This window comes from Strix aluco, chromosome 3 (genome assembly GCF_031877795.1).
Source record: "Strix aluco isolate bStrAlu1 chromosome 3, bStrAlu1.hap1, whole genome shotgun sequence".
Classification (NCBI taxonomy): domain Eukaryota; kingdom Metazoa; phylum Chordata; class Aves; order Strigiformes; family Strigidae; genus Strix; species Strix aluco.
The window spans coordinates 107,840,568-107,859,297 of NC_133933.1; the positions used below are offsets into that span (position 1 = coordinate 107,840,568).

Genomic DNA, 18,730 nt, shown 5'->3' on the forward strand with positions numbered 1-18,730 from the left:
TGCACCACTGTTTTGCCCTTCAGTCCCACCTGGCTGCACTGTAAATGGATCCACTGCTGAAAATCCATGATTCTTGTCTTGATTGCCTATGTCAGATATTCTTGCATGTGCTGTGCCTCCTCCTTTCCTTTTACAGCCTGCTCCTGCTCTACATAGGAATAATATTGAAATTGAAGCATCAAACTACACGGACAACTTACCTTCCAGAAGGTTTTGAATATGGCAAAATAAGTACAAAGGAGATGACAAGTGATATAATGAAGGAAAATAGGAATATATTATACTTAATACAATAAGCGTAGAGTTAGCCCAAAGCACTCACATAATTCTGTGAATTGGTCATTATTTCTTATTAGTAGCAGAAGCTCCTTCTTTTAAGTGCCATTTGAAACTACCAAAAGTAGTTATCTGCAAAAGACTTTTAAAAAAAGTTAAATTTAGATAAAATGAACTTCATGACCCACTGAAATACCCACTACATTTCTTTCTTATAAAGGACAACAAGCCAGGCAGCAATTCTGACAGGAGGTATTCAAGTACTAAATGATATATACTGTACTAAACTTTGAGTGTGATGGGTAGAAATAATAGATAGACTTCAAAGGTTTGCATGGAAAAAAAGAGTGTCATAGCTCTTGGGAGTAAAATATAGGAACAGGAAGTTAATTTAGTGAGCTTTGTGCAGATAGTCTAAAACTGCCAAAGCCTGACCCCTTTAAAATAGAGTTGTCAGAGCAATTAACTTCAGGGAAAAAAAGCAAAGTCATAATGAGGCGACAGTGAAGGAAAATCCTTTACTCAGTTCTGAAACAGGATAGATTATTTTATCAAGTGAAAAGACTCTTAGGGGCATACTTATGTATAACATATAATAACACTCTGAGATTCTTTAAGCTGAAAATATACATAGTTTGGGAAGACACAGAAGGTGAAGGAAAGTTCTCACTTGATTGCTCCAAAGGCTTTTGTTTTTGGAACTACTTCATCCGTTTGGTTTTGGAACAACTCAGCAGAAAGAATTTTTTGTCTTACAGCTCCGAGCAACACTTCCAGACAAATTCCAAACAATCTGGACACCCCTTCCTTTGCCAAAATGAATTGCTTAAAATGAGTCAATAGCACATTATTTTAACTTTCTTTCAGTTTGATGTACTTAAATATACCCATCCTATTCCCCGAACTCTGGATCTGTTTACAATTTGCAATATATTTGAATGCATAGAATCATAGAATGGTTTGGGTTGGAAGGGACCTTTAAAGGTTGTCTAGTCCAACTACCCCGCAATAAGCAGAGACTTCCACTAGACCAGGTTGCTCAAAGCCCCATCCAACCTGACCTTGAATGTTTCCAGGGATGGGGCATCTACCACCTCCCCGGGCAACCTGTTCCAGTGTCTCATCACCCTCACAGTAAAAAATGTCTTCATTATATCTAGTCTAAATCTACCCTTTTTTAGTTTAAGACCAAGATCACCTCAGGCCCTGCTAAAAAGTTTTTCCCCATATTTCGTATAAGCCCCCTTTAAATATTGAAAGGCTACAGTAAGGTCTTCCCAGAACCTTCTCTTCTCCAGGCTGAACAACTCCAACTCTCTCAGCCTGTCCTCACAGGAGAGGTGCTCCATTGCTCTGGATTCAAAAGAATGTTTTTAGTTTGTAATTTTGTCCTTATTTGACAAATGGAAAACTAAGACATGAAAAAATTAAGTCATCTGACTTCTGATATTTTGGATCTGATTGATTTACTGAGAACATAAATTTAGGTAAACAAAATAAGCTCAAATCTTGCAAAACTGTATAAAATCCATCTATAAAATTTGGCTTAGGAAATGAGAGACATATAAAAAGGGTGGGTTTTTTAAAACTTAGGTTGTTTTTAACTTTCTGTCACTTTTTCTTTTTTAAAAAAATTCCTATCGAGATGTGGAAAAAAATGCCATTTTGGCAAGAGCAGTTGAAAAATAATGACTATAAAATCCTAAAATAGAATATTTTACTCTTTAGAAGCATATAATTATTTAATTAGATAACCTATTTTATTTTATTAATCCAAAAAGGAATATCTCTCAATAAACAAATATGAAGAACAGTCAGATCCCAGATCACTATGGGAATGACTTCAATCATTAGTATGTTAGTATGTATTTTGAACTGAGCAATAAAAAAAAAGCTAGACAGCATAGCCTATGCAAAACAGATAATGGAACTCTGCAAAGCCATGTAAGTATTTAAAATATTACTGTGTACTGTAGGCCACATTTGAAGCTTCACACATTCCCAAAATAAAGTTCAGGGCACAAATCTTTAGTCTTCCTTACAGAAGGAACATTGAGCACTATATAAACTGTTTGTTAAATACACTCATTTTTGGACAGCAACGTATTTTTTTAGAATCATCCCTATTGCTGCAAAGTACAAACATGTTGTTTGTACTAAAATCTGATCTCTTAAAATATTTGTTAGCATATTTTCTTTTGCCTCAAGGCCTTTGATGAAAGAGGTGACATCAAAAAGGCTAGAGTAGATTTTTTTAAGCTGGCAATACTACTGTAATCCAATTTGTAAAAAGTTTAAAAGAAAGCTTCAGAAACTTATTTATACCCCCCCCCCCCCCCCCCCCGGCAATTTTTGTGTGTTGCAGGGCTTCTAAGCCACTTGTTATCATTCCATTTCCATTTCCACTGTCTTCATTTCACTGTTTTTTCTGGAGGTGCTGATACTGTTATAAAAGGTGAGCCTGTAAAACTTAGGGAGGTGGAAATGTGGGTGATTTTTCTGTTATTAGCGGTTTGCCTGTGAAAAGAAAAAGAGTCCGCTTCACAGAATTGTACTCTCTAAATTCCATTTAGTAAAGGCATAAAATACCATTTGTGTTCCTATGATAGGGTTTTGAGGTTTTGGGTGTTTTGGTTTGTTTGGGGTTTTTTTTTCAGATGAATACTGTACATTTTTCATTTCCAAACAACTCACAACAGTGGGAGCATGAATATCATCTACAGCATTATGGATGATTTATAATGGATTTGTAAAACAAAGTTTCAAATAAAATTCATCCTCATTTATTCTACAGTTGAATCAAATGCTCATTGCTGAAATGTTATTCCCAAACTGACATAGATCTCTCTCTAAAGCTTTATGACACAGGAAATGCAAGCTAGCTTCACAACTGAAGTTGTGTAAAATAACAGATCACTATATACGCTGTTGTGGATTAATGTGACATACCTTCTGAAAAGATGATTGAACATGATGTGACATCCATATGTGAGAGTAAACAGGCAAAACTCAAATAATGAAGTTTAAACTGACTAATGCAAATGTTTTCTAAGATTACATCTCAAACTGTTTTGACAAGGTACTATGGGTAGCAAAATCACTGAGAGATCTTAGTTTTGCTGACTCAATTCCTGTTTTTTTAAATGAAAAAATGTTAAATCTCACCTGTAATCTATTACTAACAACAGTCTTACTACTGCATTTTTTATTATTAAAGTCATCATACTGTTATTAGTGAGCTAACAGATATAGGGATATAAGTAACAGGCCGGAAGAAATAATGGAACTGTTTACATAGTTTTCTAAAAATAGGACATCTTTCAAATATAATTTTTAATTAATTGAAACAAGTCACATTTTAATTTACATCTATGTAATTTTACTTCTGCTGGGTCCATCCGGACTCATACCACTACACCTGAGAGGTGACTTTGATCTAAATGTCTATGTACTCTTAGAAGGCAGAAATGTAGTCTGTTGATATAATTGTTAACCTGGAATATATGATCTTAATTAAAGTTTCAGCTGTTTTTTCTCAAGCACAAAGAGTCATTAGCTTTACAGTAACTGAAATAACTTCCTTCCATTAAAGGTAAAACACAATTTTTATCCCTCTGGCAATAATGGTTTACGCTACTACTTTATTTTTGGCACTCTTTACAGAACTACTTTATTTTTGTTCAGTTTTACCAAATACAAGCTGATGATTTCTTTCAATATCAATTAGCACAGAGGCATATGAAACCATTTCCGTGGCTGCATTTTGTGTAAAATGGATAAAAATTGTAAGAAAATACATGGTATAATGATAAGCTCTGCCGGGAAAATAAGGCACGTCTGCATAGCCATAGCGCAGTGCCATGGCCTACCGGTTCATTTAGTTGACAGCCGCCAGTCTTAGTGATTGCCACACATTTCAGACATAAACTGGCTTTTTTTTTTCTGTAGCTTGAGCTACATTGGAGCCTGAGATTGTGGGGAAATACTGTGGGGAAGGCCTGCATGGATGAACAAGTAGCTCCTGGACAAGCTCAAGCATAAAAAGGAAGCCTACTGAGGGTGGAACAAAGGACAGAAATCCTGGGAGGAATACAGAGAAACTGTCCAGGTAGCCAGGGACCAGGATAGGAAGGCCAAAACCCTGATAGAATTAAATCTGGCTAGGGACGTCAAGGGCAATAAAAAAAGCTTCTGTAGTTACGCTGGTCATAAAAGGAAGACTAGGGAAAATGTGGGCTCTCTCCAGAAGGAAACGGGAGACCTGGTTACCCAGGATATGGAGAAGGCTGAGGTACTCAATGACATTTTTGCCTCAGTCTTCACCGGCAAGGGTTCCAGCCACACTGTCAAGGATGAAGAAGACCAATATGGGGACTGAGAGAATGAAGAACCACCCACTGTAGGAGAAGATCAGGTTCGAGACCATCTAAGGAACCTCAACATGCACAAGTCCATGGGACCTGATGAGATGCATCCATGGGTCCTGAGGGAACTGGCAGATGAAGTGACTAAGCCACTATCCATCATATTTGAGAGGTCGTGGCAGTCTGGTGAAGTTCTCGCTGACTGGAAAAGGGTAAAAGTTACCTCCATTTTTAAAAATAGGACCCGGGGAACTACAGGCCAGTCAGTCTCACTTCTGTGTCTGGCAAGATCATGGAGCAGATCCTCCTAGAAACTATGCTAGGGCACATGGAATATAAGGAGGTGACTGGTGACAGCCAACGTGGCTTCACTAAGGGCAAATCATGCCTGACAAATCTGGTGGCCTTCTATGAGGGGGTTACAGCACTGGTGGATAAGGGAAAAGCAAATAACATCATCTACCTGGACTTGTGCAAAGCTTCTGACACTGTCCCACATGAGATCCTTGTCCTAAATTGGAGAGACATGTAGTTGACAGATGGACCACTTGCTGGATAAGGAATTGGCTGGATGGTCACACTCAAAGAGTTGTGGTCAACGGCTCGATGTCCAAGTAGAGACCAGTGTCCAGTGGCGTTCACTGGGGGTCAGTATGGGGGCCAGCACTGTTTAACATATTTGTTGGCTACATGGACAGTGGGATTGAGTGCACCCTCAGCAAGTTCTGCAATGACACACAGCTGTGTGGTGCAGTTGACACGCTGGAGGGAAGGGATGCCATCCAGAGGGACCTTGACAGGTTGAGAGCTGGGCCTGTGCAAACCTCAGGAAGTTCAACAAGGCCAAGTGCAAGGTCCTGCACATGGGTCAGGGCAATCCCAAGCACAAATACAGGCTGGAGGATGAGTGGATTGAGAGCAGCCCTGCAGAGAAGGACTTGGGGGTATTGGTGGATGGAAAACTGACTACGAGCTACCAATGTGCGCTCACAACCCAGAAAGACAACCCTATCCTGGGCTGCACCAAGAGAAGTGTGGCCAGCAGGTTGAGGGAAGTGATTCTCCCCCTCTACTCTGCTTTCATGTGACCCCACCTGCAGTACTGTGTTCAGCTCTGGGGCCCCCAACATAAGAGGGACATGGATCTGCTTGAACAGGTCCAGAGGAGGGCCATGAAGATGATCAGGGGGCTGGAGCACCTCCCCTATGAGGACAGGCTGAGAGAGTTGGGGTTGTTCAGCCTCAAGAACAGAAGGCTCCAGGGAGACCTTATAGCAGCCTACAGGAAAGATGGGGAAGGACCCTCTATCAGGCAGTGATGAAGTGAAAGGATGAGGGGTAATGGTTTTAAACTGAAAGTGGGTAGATTTAGATTAGATTCAAGGAAGAAATTGTTTGCTGTGAGAGTAGTGAGACAGTAGAACAGGTTGCCCAGAGAAGTGGTGGATGCCCCCTCCCTGGAAGTGTTTAAGGCCAGGTTGGAGGGGGCTTTGAGTGACCTGATCTAGTGGAAGGTGTCCGTGTCTATGGCAGGGGCGTTGGAAGTAGATGATCTTGAAGGTCCCTTCCAACCCAAACCATTCTGTGGTTCTACCTTCTCAGCACGAGTAACAAACCCCACTAGGCCCATCCACGGGCAGTGAATGGTCTGGGAGTTGCCCTCTCTCAGATCTGTCGTGCAATCCCACCGTGGTGGAGCTGCCAGACCCCACTGGCTGTACAGACCCCCTCAAAACCCTCAGCCCCACTGCTTTCCCAAGACATGCCTCCACTTCAGTCCCATTCACAGCTGTGTATTGGTTTGGTGTTGGCCAACTCCTCTCATGTTTTCCTGCTCTCCTACTGATGCCCAGTAACTGCAGCTGCAGGCTACTGCTTTGCAGCATAGGGCTTCCTGCAGCAGATGTGAGCCTTGGTACCATGGCTGCTTGGTGGCAGCTAGAGAAGCCATCTGCTTTTTCTGAAGGCTAAATATGTCAAAATCATTAAGCTTGCAGCTTCTTTCTGCTTAGTTAGTGAACTCAGTGAGTTTTGGTTATAAGGGACCTTCTGGACTTTACTGAGGGAACTTTTTTCTTTGATTGCTTCCAGTCTTCCCTTACTAAAAAAATATTAATTTTATATTTCCTGCAATTAATTCCTAGTTAAGCTAAAGTCACAGGAAACATCAGGAAGTTTTCACATGACCATACCATGGAAAAAATTTAGCTACATGAAAGGCTTGAATTAAAAAAATCTATTTTTTGCTCATTCAGAACTGATAATTAGTTTTGAGATTATAAAACTTAAATTGCAGAAGAGCACCCAGGCAAGAGATGAGTCTTTTGTCTACCACTAGTACTAGTGCCCCTCTAATGAGGTATGCACGCCTTAACTGCCTCTAGTTAGCAGGATGGAGGAGCACCTGATGTTATTTAATCAAATGAGGGATCAAGAAGCAGCTGAGGGGTTTGCAGGAGTTTCTTGGGGTGTAGGGGAGACAGCTGGTAGAAGAAGGTTATATGATGGGAGGGCTTTGAAGTTGGTTTCTTAGGGAGAGTGGGAAATGAGGGACTGGAAGAGTAGTGCTGGGGTGTTGCTCTGGGCTGAGAACCTGAAGATGGAAGAGTGTGAACCTGGAGGAAGCAACACTGAGGAAGACTTGGCACTGTTAGAGTAAGAAATGTAAGAGATAAGGGATTTTTTTTTTTTTTTTTTTTCTCCTTAGGAAAGAAAGCTGAATGACACTCATCAATGTGAGGAGGTGTTACTGTGTGTTTTCTTTATGTTGGAGGTGTAATGGGTAATTCCTGTGCGGGGGACTAGGTGTGCTCTTTGAGCTGGGGCTCTCTGTCACAGTGTTTCTTATACAGGTTTTTTAAGGGGATAGTCAGTATTACCTTAAGCTTGAGAAAAAAACCACCAAATTAGAGACTCTGAATGAGAAACTTGGCCTTGGCCTTGAACAGTTTGCTCTATATGTTTTCATTTTTTTTCTGTGACTTAAAAGTTGAGACTGGGGGTAGTGGTATTAAATGTATATATTTAGACTACCTTCTCTGATAGAAAATCAGTTAAAATTAGTACAAGATCTATAATTTATAGTAGCTACTATTCCTTTATGTATGAGATGGTATCTGAGTCAGGTTTCAAATCTTCACTTCCTCTTGGCAATAGAATGGATGTAATTAAGGTAAGGCTTCTCTGTATGCACATGTGGCAGGTAACAGCCTGGTTTGCTGGAATGGTTATGCTAGTCTCCCCTGTACCATTTGGTGTCTTAACCTGTTGGTAACTCTTCTCATTGCTGATAGCAAGTACAGATAGGAGCTGGTCTCCAGGGATGGCAGCTTATAATGCTGAACAAGACAGGAGAAATATCTATAGAAGTTTTAGCTGTGTGCTCTTCTGCCTCCTGCAGGTTGTATAATGAGGCAAAGCACACGATCCGTAGGAGTGGCGTGGCCAGCTTCCTTGTGATTTTTTTTTTTTAAAGCTTTTTTTTTTTTTTTTTAATTATCTTTGGCATTTGCATGAGTTGAGCTTTGCTCCAGAACAGCAGCTTATGGCAGAGGACAGGGGAAATGAAAATTCTCCGATCTGGGAAATAATACTGCAAAAATTACTTTACATTTGTCTCTTCGTAATTATACCTTATTGGTGGCTACTGTTTGCATGACTAAAAACACGCATAAGAATAGTTATATAACATCATATATTCTTATTTTGGTGTGTGAAACTTCACCATAAAACTTATTATTTAAAAAGTATCTCTCTACTATGTGAGATGCAATTCTATCTCTGATGTAAGTCTTATGGGAGGAGGGGAAGTACTCAATCAACCATAGGCTAGAAATCAATCCTATGGAAATATTTGAGTCTTGAGGCTGCCTTTATGTGCATCTTTTCCAGTTATAAATACATACTTACTGGACTGTTCTGAATTATCAATCTCTTCTTTGAACTAAAATTTATCTGTAAGAGAAACTTTGAGCTAAGCCCTTACAATCCTTCTATTAAGCATTAAAAAAAGTTTCATAAGCTTTATTTTTAAATAATTGTTCTTTCAGGAAAGAAAAAAATTAGAAATTTAATTTTTATCATCCATAGCTTTTGTCTACTTACTGTCAACTTCCAACTCTGAACTCAATGCAAAAATGCATGTCTGAGGACTTTAATTACATGACTGAAGTACTGTTCGTGCTCATGCACAGTTAAGACTGTTCTTAACTGCATTGTTGTCTGAGATGATAATTTCAGTTGGCTAGTACCAACTGTTTGGAGAGTTAGCACGTTATAACTGTTGCCTTTGGTTGGAGATGCACCTATTTGGTCTTCCAGATTCAAAAGCAGGAAATGGGAGTGTTTATTTTTTGCCTCCTGGCAGAGCTTTAAAATAGCACCTCTTAGTCTCCCCTTTAATTGTAGAAGAGTATGTCAGAGCCAGTGTGCCTTCATAAAAGGACACGTTATGGATATGTATCCTGTAATCACATTTATTCTCATAGCATTGCTGCTGTTTTCTGCGGAATAACTGGAGTTAACACATTCTTGTAGACTACTGTAGTAGCCGATCTTCTGTCCAGATATGTTCAGTAAGTTTAAACTGATTCAAATCACTAATTACTAAGATAAACTATTAATGATTTGACTTTTTAATATGTAAAATTTAGGTGCACTAGAACAGATGATACTTTTTTAAGTGTTTTCTGCTCATATTGTCAAGGCTGTATGGTGTGCAGGTGCCCATGCACTGGCAGTGGGGCCGCAGGGCGGCCTCTGTGAGGAGCGGCCGGGGCCGCCCTGTGCTGGACACAGCCGGTTCCAGCCGGCTCCAACCCACTCACAGCAGGGCACGGCTGAGCCCCCCGGCCAAGGGGGTGGTGCCTCGGGGAAAATGCATGTAAGAAAGAAGAGAAAGCACCACAGAAAGGAGGAGGGAGGGAACAGGAAGTAAGAGAAACCTTGGTGAGAGCACCAAGGTCAGTGAAGGAGGGGGAGGAGGTACTGCAGGCACTGGAGCAGAGACTCCTTGGAAGAGACCATGGTGGAGCAGGTGGATGCTTCCTGAAGAATCTACAGGCCATGGAGAGCCCATGCTGGAGCAGGGTAAAAGTGTGAGGAGGGAGGAGAGCAGAGAGGAGCTGTTACAGACTGACACCGTTCCCCATCCCCCTGCACTTTTTGAGGGGAGAGGTAGAGGAGTTGGGAATGAAGGAGTGAAGTTGAGCCTGGGAAGAAGGGAAATGGGGGGAGGTTTATTGATTTAATTTACCTTTGTTTCTCACTACCCAAACATATTTTGATTGCCAATAAATTAAACTAATTTGTCCCCAAGTCAAGTCTGTTTTGACCATGATGATAATTAGTAAGTAAGCTTTTTCTCTCTATGCAGGAGCACTTCCATCTTATCTTCTGCCCCCTGTCCTGTTGAAGAAGGTTAGTTAGAGAGTGGCTGGGTGGGAGTCTGGCAGGTGGCCAAGGTCAACCCACCACAAAGGCATTAATAAATCAGGAATAAATGCCAGGAATCCATAGAGTCATATCTTGATTGGTTTTTTTCAGATGCCTAATAATGTATACGCATTATTGACTACTGGTGATGTTGGATGCCTAAAACATGGAAAGGGTTTGCCTGCTCTTTATTGACTGTATAGTGCTAGGATAACTTCCAGTTTAGCCAAATATGAGATAGCAGCTTTTGAACATTTTTGGTGTGCTTTACTTAGTATTCAACTTCTGTGATGCAGTGAGGTGTTTCTGGAGAAATATGATAGCCTAAAGCTTTGGTCCTTAAGCGGTACCCTTTGACTTGCCTTGCTTTCTGATCTGCAGTTGATCAGTGCAACCTTTGAGGTAGCACTTGCCAATAACTTTGTGTTTTCGTGTGGTATGGTGAGTTTGATATGGAATGAGCTTATGGATATCTACATCAAATGACAATTTTAAGAATAGTATGTAAAACCTGAAAAGATATGACCCTGATGGCAGACAGCTCTTTGGTGTTCCCTATGGCAGTTAATGACCTATATGACTTTATGTTAAAATGAGAGAAATGTTAGGTTTTTTCCTTATGCAGATTTTGAGGGAGAAAAAAAAAAAAAAATCTTGGATTTTGTCATTTATCTATGGTTTGCCCAAAATTGCTTTTGGGATAATTCATTGAAATTTAGACTTATACGTTACCTAGTTATTAATAACATTAATCCTTTGGCTGATGGCTTTTTCAAGAGACATCTGATAGCTAATTTCAGGTAAGCATGTTTTGTCTTAACCAAATAGATTCTAGTTACTTCCTCTGAGAAAGTTCCCAGAAACAATCTGTACAGATGTGTGAGCAGAGCTCATACATATATATGTGTGCGTGCATGTCAGGCACAATTCTAAAAATGTTTAACAGATCTGATTCTCCTTCTAATTATACTAATGTGTTTTCATAGATTTAATTGGCCTGATTTGAAAAAAGAATCAGCGCATAAGGGTGCAGAGTCTCCCATCCCTCTAGGTTTTTTCTGGCTCTTAAATTTCCCAAGAAAATTTTTTGAACCTTGACAATTTTTATCACATGTGGTAACCAGAACACATAACTCTGTACTACAGACAGCTGTAGGAATAAATAAGCTAGCAAATAAAATGGCAAAAATGCTTCTGTTTGTCCTCTGCAACTGCTCATTGTCTTTTGACAACTGTGAAATCAGTACATACTTGTGTTAAAGTTGTCATCTTTTAAGGGCTCAACAAATCTTCGGCCTCTTCTTGTACATCATTTGCTACAGATCTCCAACCATATTGCCAACCCCCCAGAGAACTTGCTGCACTATTTGTTTAGTACCAGGAAGTCCCAAAATGTGCCTGCACAAGTAGAGGGTGGAGAAGTTCTGAGCAGAGCCAGCTGGACCTATTGCTATGCCATTGGAAGAAACAAATCTATATATTTATAGACCTTATCACTAGAAATGGCTGAACGTCAAGATCTATGAAATGACAATGGAGAATTAAATGTGTGGTGGTTTGCTGTTGTTTTCTCCCCCGCCCCCCCCGCCTTGGAGGCTAAACTCAGTACTGGTGTACCACTATGTTTTCTATTACAAATTCTGTTTCTTCTTTATCGACAAGACAAATATATTCCATCTGTGGTTAGAAAGTATTTTACTGCCTATATTTTGTGCAGATTAATGCTACTGAAAGTTAAGGAAGTAGCAGTATTTTAAGCTTAAAGTATTGCCATATGCTCAGTATGAAGTAGTGCAAGTTTATCAAATTACATTTTTATTAGCCCAGGGACTTAAAATGGCTCTACTTTCTTAGCACACACACTTGTCTGTCTAAACAGTTTCCTTCATGATTGCAATAAAGGCCTACACATTAATTGCCAAGATACATTTCTAAAGTAAAGCAACGTGTGAATGTGTGTGATTTTTCTGCATGATGAAATGAATGTGCAGAACAGATTATGATTCATGAGCTATAACTACCTGGTGGAAATGTTAATAAGGGAGGGAAAAATGACTTGGTAGGTTAGCAGTGCTTTAATTCTGGAAATGTCTGAAAAATAACACTCCAGGTTTTCATCTGCTGTCTAGTTTTTTTGCACTCAATTTCATGTCATTTGATCTCACTCAATTTATTAGAATACTATGAAAAGATGCTTTCAGAAATATTTCAAGCAACAAGGCTACTACAGAGGCACACAGTCTGTTGGATGACTGAAATACAGAATTTTTCTATTCGAGACTTTCCTGTGATCTTTTTTAGGATTACTGTAATATAAAGAACTTGAAAAAATAGATTTCAAGTTGATGTAGTAATTCCTTGAAGTTTACCACCTACTTGCCTTCTCCTGTCTGTAAAACCATTAAGTGCACTGATTTAAAGTGTAAAAAAACATATTTGTCTTCCTTTAATGTGAATTGTAATGTCAGCCTAAAGAATGATCTAGTATTTCAAGGGGGATACTACAGAAACAATTATATTTATTGAGCAGTTAAAAAATCCATATTGTAGGAGTAATATATATTATAACAGAATCAGAACAGGTAGGTCTAGAAATCATAACGAGCTCAGGATGTCCAGTTGCTGCTCAGATAAGTTCACTTACATGAACCAAATCCATACCAAGTGCAGTAAAATGCCAATCAGGAATGAGGTAGCTAAAGCTGTATAATTTTGCATTGATAGAACTTTTCTGGTTTTTTTATCTTAAGCTCTCCTATGTAGTATGAAGTGTTGAGGCTAGGTGCTTTTGTCTTTCTGTTTGTCTCAACCTGATTTTCCTTCCTTCCCTAACAATACGTGCTAGTTTCCTGTATTTCAGCAAAAAATGTTAGATCCAGGAAATATTGTAGTACTAGCCAAAAAAAAAAACCACCCCCCACCCTTAGAACCAGAACTCTCAATCCCTTCTCAAAGAAGGGACACATAAGTAAGATTAGAAAATACATACCCTAAATAATGAACTGTCATACAGTACACTCCAGATGTGGGGCAGTAGTGATAACCACTCTATTAAATAGAACAAAAGGCACAGTTCCCTTAAAACTGCAACGTGTAGTGAAGGTGAGAGAACATACAGAAGTTTGAACATAAGATGTGGCAAGCCTTGTGGTAGTTCTGCAGTTTGAGGATTAAGGGGCAATTCAACCTGGTTATTTCTGGAATTGGAGTAAATGAGGTGGAAAAGAATAGGAGTAATAGGTTGACAAGTACACAGAAGGTGAAAAGATTAGAGCAAACAGCTAATTAGCACATGGGAGACAATGTTGTTTAAAAAGAAAGGAAGAAATTACAGAAGCTTTTTGCTGATTTATGTTGCCTTGACTGTATGCCTTCATCTGTATTTAAAGCTCTCCTCGCTTTGATGTCTGGTTTATTCAAGTCCCAAAACTGGAAAGAGATGGGTAGCCACCCGGCTGGGGTAATTCAAGCATGGGGTTCCTCTTATATGTTTTTATATATTAGAGTGGTCTTAAATAAGCCTAATTTTGCAAAGAACTTGTAGTTCAGTGATACTGCTATATTAGTATGTTGTTTACAATTATGTTCTGCAGTTCCAGATGCCAATTAATAAACTATAGCATCATTGTATGATAAATTTTGAAGGCAAGGTTTTTTTTTTTTTAAATGCATGGATTGTCTTAACCATTCAGATTAAAAATATATCAAAGCATTTTTTGTTCTGAGTTGGTGTGTGTGTTGGGGTTTTTTTGATGAGTTGTTCCAATGTCTGGATTCAAGAAGCATTTTCAGGGTGAAATTTGAACAAAAGGTGCCTTTCTGGTGTGTTGTCCTGTACCCACTGGATCACATACCCCTATTGCAACGTACAGAAATTAGCTAGTGATGTGAGTTTACAGTATACTTTTGGGTTTGTGCAACAGCAATGGTGTCTTACGCTTTATGCGAAATTAATTATTAAGAAACCCAACATCTCACTAGTATCAGCCAGGTCTATCAAATTCTTTACTGATGTTTCAGTAAAGTATGGAAACACTTTTTTCCATTTGTTTTATCCTCAAAATGAATCATAGCATTTATTTGGTGAAATTATCTGAAAACCAGTATTGCAATTATAGTTTATCAGAAATTCTATTTTGTATGTAAAAGTGGGACTGCTAATAAGATGGGAAATGTAATTTTTCTGAGGCTGTTGAAGATTTTTTTTTTTTTCTGGTCAGTTAATGTATATGACATTGAACATATAAGATACATCATTTTTCTGAAGCAGCAGCGGGAGGACAGACGGGACAGTCTACAATATCTCAAATTGTGCTAGGCATCTTGGTGTGAATAAAGGCCTGGGTATCTACTTCTAGGTGTCCTAAATTTACCTGTCTTCATCTTGAAATGAATCCTATAAAAAAAAAAAAAATCATTGTCTTTAATAGATACAAACAGATCTTTCTTTCAGTGTTCTCTGTTGGAGAGTGCCCAGATGTGTTAAAATAGAAGAGTTAAAAAACTCAAGAACATGCTTGAAATTTTGCAGTGAATGTTTAGAGACTGCATCAGGGTAAAGAGCATAATGCATTGGCAGTTTGGATGTAGAAGTATGATGCTCATCATAATGCTTGTCATGCCTGCTGATGTGCTTTATTTTAAAAGTTACAGTAATTTGTGCATTTTTATTGTACAGGTTATCTGGATTTCAGCTTCCATCATCTATTGTGAGCACAGGATCTATCCTCACCCTCTGTTTCACCACAGATTTTGCTGTCAGTGCTCAAGGCTTCAAAGCTATCTATGAAGGTAAGAACTGTTTTCCTACCAGGGCTTTATTCTACTTGATAGATGTTTTTCATGTTGAAATGTGATGTTTCAATTTTGATTGTGCAGGGTTTGAATCATTGGTGAATATTCCATGAACTCTTTTTAATAGCATACTTAAATGTTACTACATCATGGCCATAGTCTTGATTTTTGAAATTTAATTTAAACTAATAATTTCCTGCTGGAATTTTTAATCGAATTTGTCAGGCTTCTAAAGCTGGATTTAGAAATGCTTATGTTTAAATGGTTTTCTTATTTCCTAAATGACTTCTTTTGACAACTTCTTTAGGCAATGCCTAACTTAAGGGGTATAACAATAAAAGTGGTAGGAGATATGGATAGTAACTGATCTCGAAAATCAATCACTAATATTGTCCTTGTGGAGAATTAAAACACGAACGATGACAACAAAAATATATGTATATATAAATTTAAAAACAAAACCAAAAACCAAAGCAGTTTAAAACTGGCTCCATGGAAGACGTTAGACTACAGTGATAACTGCAAAGTTCTGGGAAAAAATAAGGCCAAGCATTTCATGTCTTCTAGTGTCTACCAAGAGTTAAGCTCATAAAACTGGGCTGTTACAGTTTCCTTAATACTTTCAGTTGTACAAAAGGCTTTGAGATAAGCAAACGTTGGGAAAGTTACCAGATACAGTGGTATTGAGTCAGTTGTTTAATGTTGGATAATGAGAGTGTTTTGAGTATAACTTCAGGATTGCTTTCAAACTGAGTTTGTGGTGGGGTGTGTTCTGTTGTGTGTGTGTTTGGTGTTGGTTTTTTTTTTTACTACTCTGTTTTTATTCATGGAAAATGCAGGGCTTTGAGTACTAGAAGTTGCAGAAAGCTCGGTTTCATATTACTTCTCAAATTCAAAGCCATTTTTTCTGTGGTTTCCTAGATATAATTCTTTGAAAGTGTTTATTTGGAAAAACTGCCTACAACTAGTTAAGTGATAAAATTTAAAACCAAAATATTTTTATCGATGGGGTTGATGTAGGAACTCTGATTCTAGAATGTAGTATGGTTTGATTGTAGCTATTTACTAGGACTAGCATTCGCGAGTGTGTAAATCTGTTACACTGGTCACCTCTTTAGAAAAAGTCAAAGTAACTTAGAGACCACAGGTATCTTCAAATGCTTGGTAAACTTTGATCACATTTCTGCTAGAACTGTTCCTAGTTCCTTGAAACTTTCCTTCCCTTTTGTGATAATACCTAAGTCTGCTCCATATTGATGCTTATCTTTGCTTCATATTTGATTTTTTTGAAATGGTAGGGTGTTTTAAAGCATCTTTTGCATTCAGTATCGTCACTGAAGTGGGTTACCTATGTGTGAAAGATGGAGGTGTAAGAGGTGTCATAAAACAAAAAAGTTTGAGTTATTTGAGCTTTTTATGTTTGGGATGGGTAGCTCAGCAATGTGTCTTTCCTTCGTAGCTGTTCCTCCCTTCCTTTGTCCCCAAAGCCTTATCACCTGGTAAGTCAGCTAATCAGTCTTTTTTTAACTGATATGAGGGCTGTGATGAAAGGCTAGGAAAGATTCATTTTAATAGTCTTTATAAGGTAAATTGAAGAGGAACATCAGAAATCAGGAGCACACCAGGAACTTGTTTTGCTACCTGAGTACAAAGTTGCTTTCTAAATACCTGTATCTTTCTCTTCTAGCAGATGCATATGATAGCAAATTTCAGCCTTTTATGCAATCTGAGCAGTTTGTTCTTCATATTGAAAAAGACAGTGAAGAATGCTAAAGGACATCTCTTGACTGTCAACTTAGGAACACATGTACAGAGCCACAGGCTGTAATATAATGACACTTCCTGCTGGCCTAGTTCCTTGTAAAAACCCCAGCAGGAAGAGCTGTAATTAACATTGACATATAGCACCACTCTCTGGTTAAACAACACTGCCCCCTTTCAGATTTAGTGCTGTAAACCTGGCATTGTCCGTGAGCTTTAAATTGACCTCAGAATATGACATTCAACTCTGGAAGAAATGGTGAATGTGACTCCAGTGACAGCATCTCAGTGTACAGACAGGCATGGGGACTGATGGTTCGGGAATGATTTGTAGCTGTGAGGGGTTAGGTGCTTTTTGTGAAGGCTTGGGGTGATTTCTGCTGCCATGACCAGTTGAGTTACTGATGCTCCATAGTTTTTAAGGACTCCTGTAATTGTTCCCTAAACTACTTGTTTTAAATAGTGACCCCTTCTGGCTCATATGCCATATGTAATTTTGTGAGTAGGCAGGTGATCAGTTCCTCTGGGACAGGGGGAATGCAGGCCAGATGTTAACCAGTCAGTGGAAGACTTTATAATCACTCTGCCAGATACCCATCCCTAAGCTAGTTTGCTTTTACTAGATCTACTTATCCCAGATTTTAGCCAGCTCTTTCATTCTTCTCTTGAATAAGTGAATTACTGGTTGGTTGAAAGTGTGGGGAGCATTGAAGTGCTACTGACTGCTGCCATTTAAGAGTTTGAGACACTGGTGTCATAATGCAGAGTTTGTGAAACACAATTTTAAACATCTTAACTGGAGAGAAGTTTTAACTGCATGTCAGCTGGCAAGGACAGTACGTTTTAAAAACTGTTTGTTTTAATGGTACCTAGGAGAGTGATCTGTAACAAATTTTTGTACAGAAGCAGAATAGTCTACAACATTCAAAAGTTAATGAATTAAAACAGATTAGGAGCAGGAAAAAGCTTTGCATCACTATGTAAAGGCATGTAAAGGAATCATTCTGGAATTGCATCACTTGTCTCACAGTAGCAGATGAAGTAGGTCTGAAAAATCCAAATATTAGGACTAATGAAGGAACTGATTTACATAAACTTTCCATATTCTGAGAGGGTGCAAAACTAGTGGTGTTTGATTTTTTTTTTTTTTTTAATCTGGTGACAGACCACTCTTTTCTGAATAGGAAAATTGCACCTAATTAGGATTATTACTTTCATGAAATTAAAAAAAAAAAATTGATTAATGTCTTCAAAGTTAGCTCTGCTATTGCAAGTATTTTAAATGTGATCATGTGAGGAAAAAGCTAGTGTTTTGACAACAATGACATCTCTCAAAAGACTTAATATGGGGCTAGATTCTCTGCTGTGCTGAGCTTCTGCTTTGCAGAGCAAGGGGGATGCTGTTGGGAGGTTTCACCATTACTGTTTGCAGGGTGCTCTTTTTAACTTAAACTCCCTGGTCAATGAAGGTAGGGTGCCAAACCAGGAAAAAGGCATATGAACCACTTCAAGACCTGCTGAACAGCCTCTGAAGGTACACCCCCACCGGTATCCCTAGCAGAGAGAGAACACTATTTCGCATTCCCTGGGCTGAGATTCTGATCTCTGTGTTTTATTGAGTATATTCTTGATTTATGACCTCACTTCCTCTGCAGTAAGGACATAATCAGATCCTTTGTGTTTTTACAACATATAAATAGGGTAACAATGAAGCTAATGAAACGACACTGCAGCACTCTAATCCCCTGATTATTAGTACCTGAGTTAGCTTGCTGTCACCCATATACCATGTGAATATTAATACTTAACTAAATTTGATTTTTGTGGCAGTAGACCAGCAAGACCAATCTAGTTTTAACAAGACAGTGATGTAGTTGGGCAGTTGCTGAGTTCTCAGTCTGAAATGTAGGTTTCTTTACTGTATCATTACTTCACCAAATACATATGTCCATTTCTGAGGATCTCTAGTATTTTTAACTGATATCTCTGTTTTCCTCAGTGATCATATCAACACTAAACTTTTGATACAAATGGAAGTTTGACTTATACTTATTTTAATGAAATAATGTATGGAATTTTCAAACACATGATTATATCAGTGA

At 38.7% G+C, this 18,730-nt stretch overlaps 1 protein-coding gene across 1 annotated transcript in view; it reads left to right on the forward strand.

Annotated features, from left to right (window-relative positions):
- Positions 1-18,730, forward strand: part of CSMD1 (CUB and Sushi multiple domains 1) — a 1,278,503-nt gene that overhangs the window by 343,541 nt on the left and 916,232 nt on the right. The window contains exon 3 of the mRNA XM_074819927.1: positions 14,752-14,864. Coding sequence (XP_074676028.1) covers positions 14,752-14,864 — 113 coding nt within the window. The remainder of the gene's footprint in view (positions 1-14,751; positions 14,865-18,730) is intronic.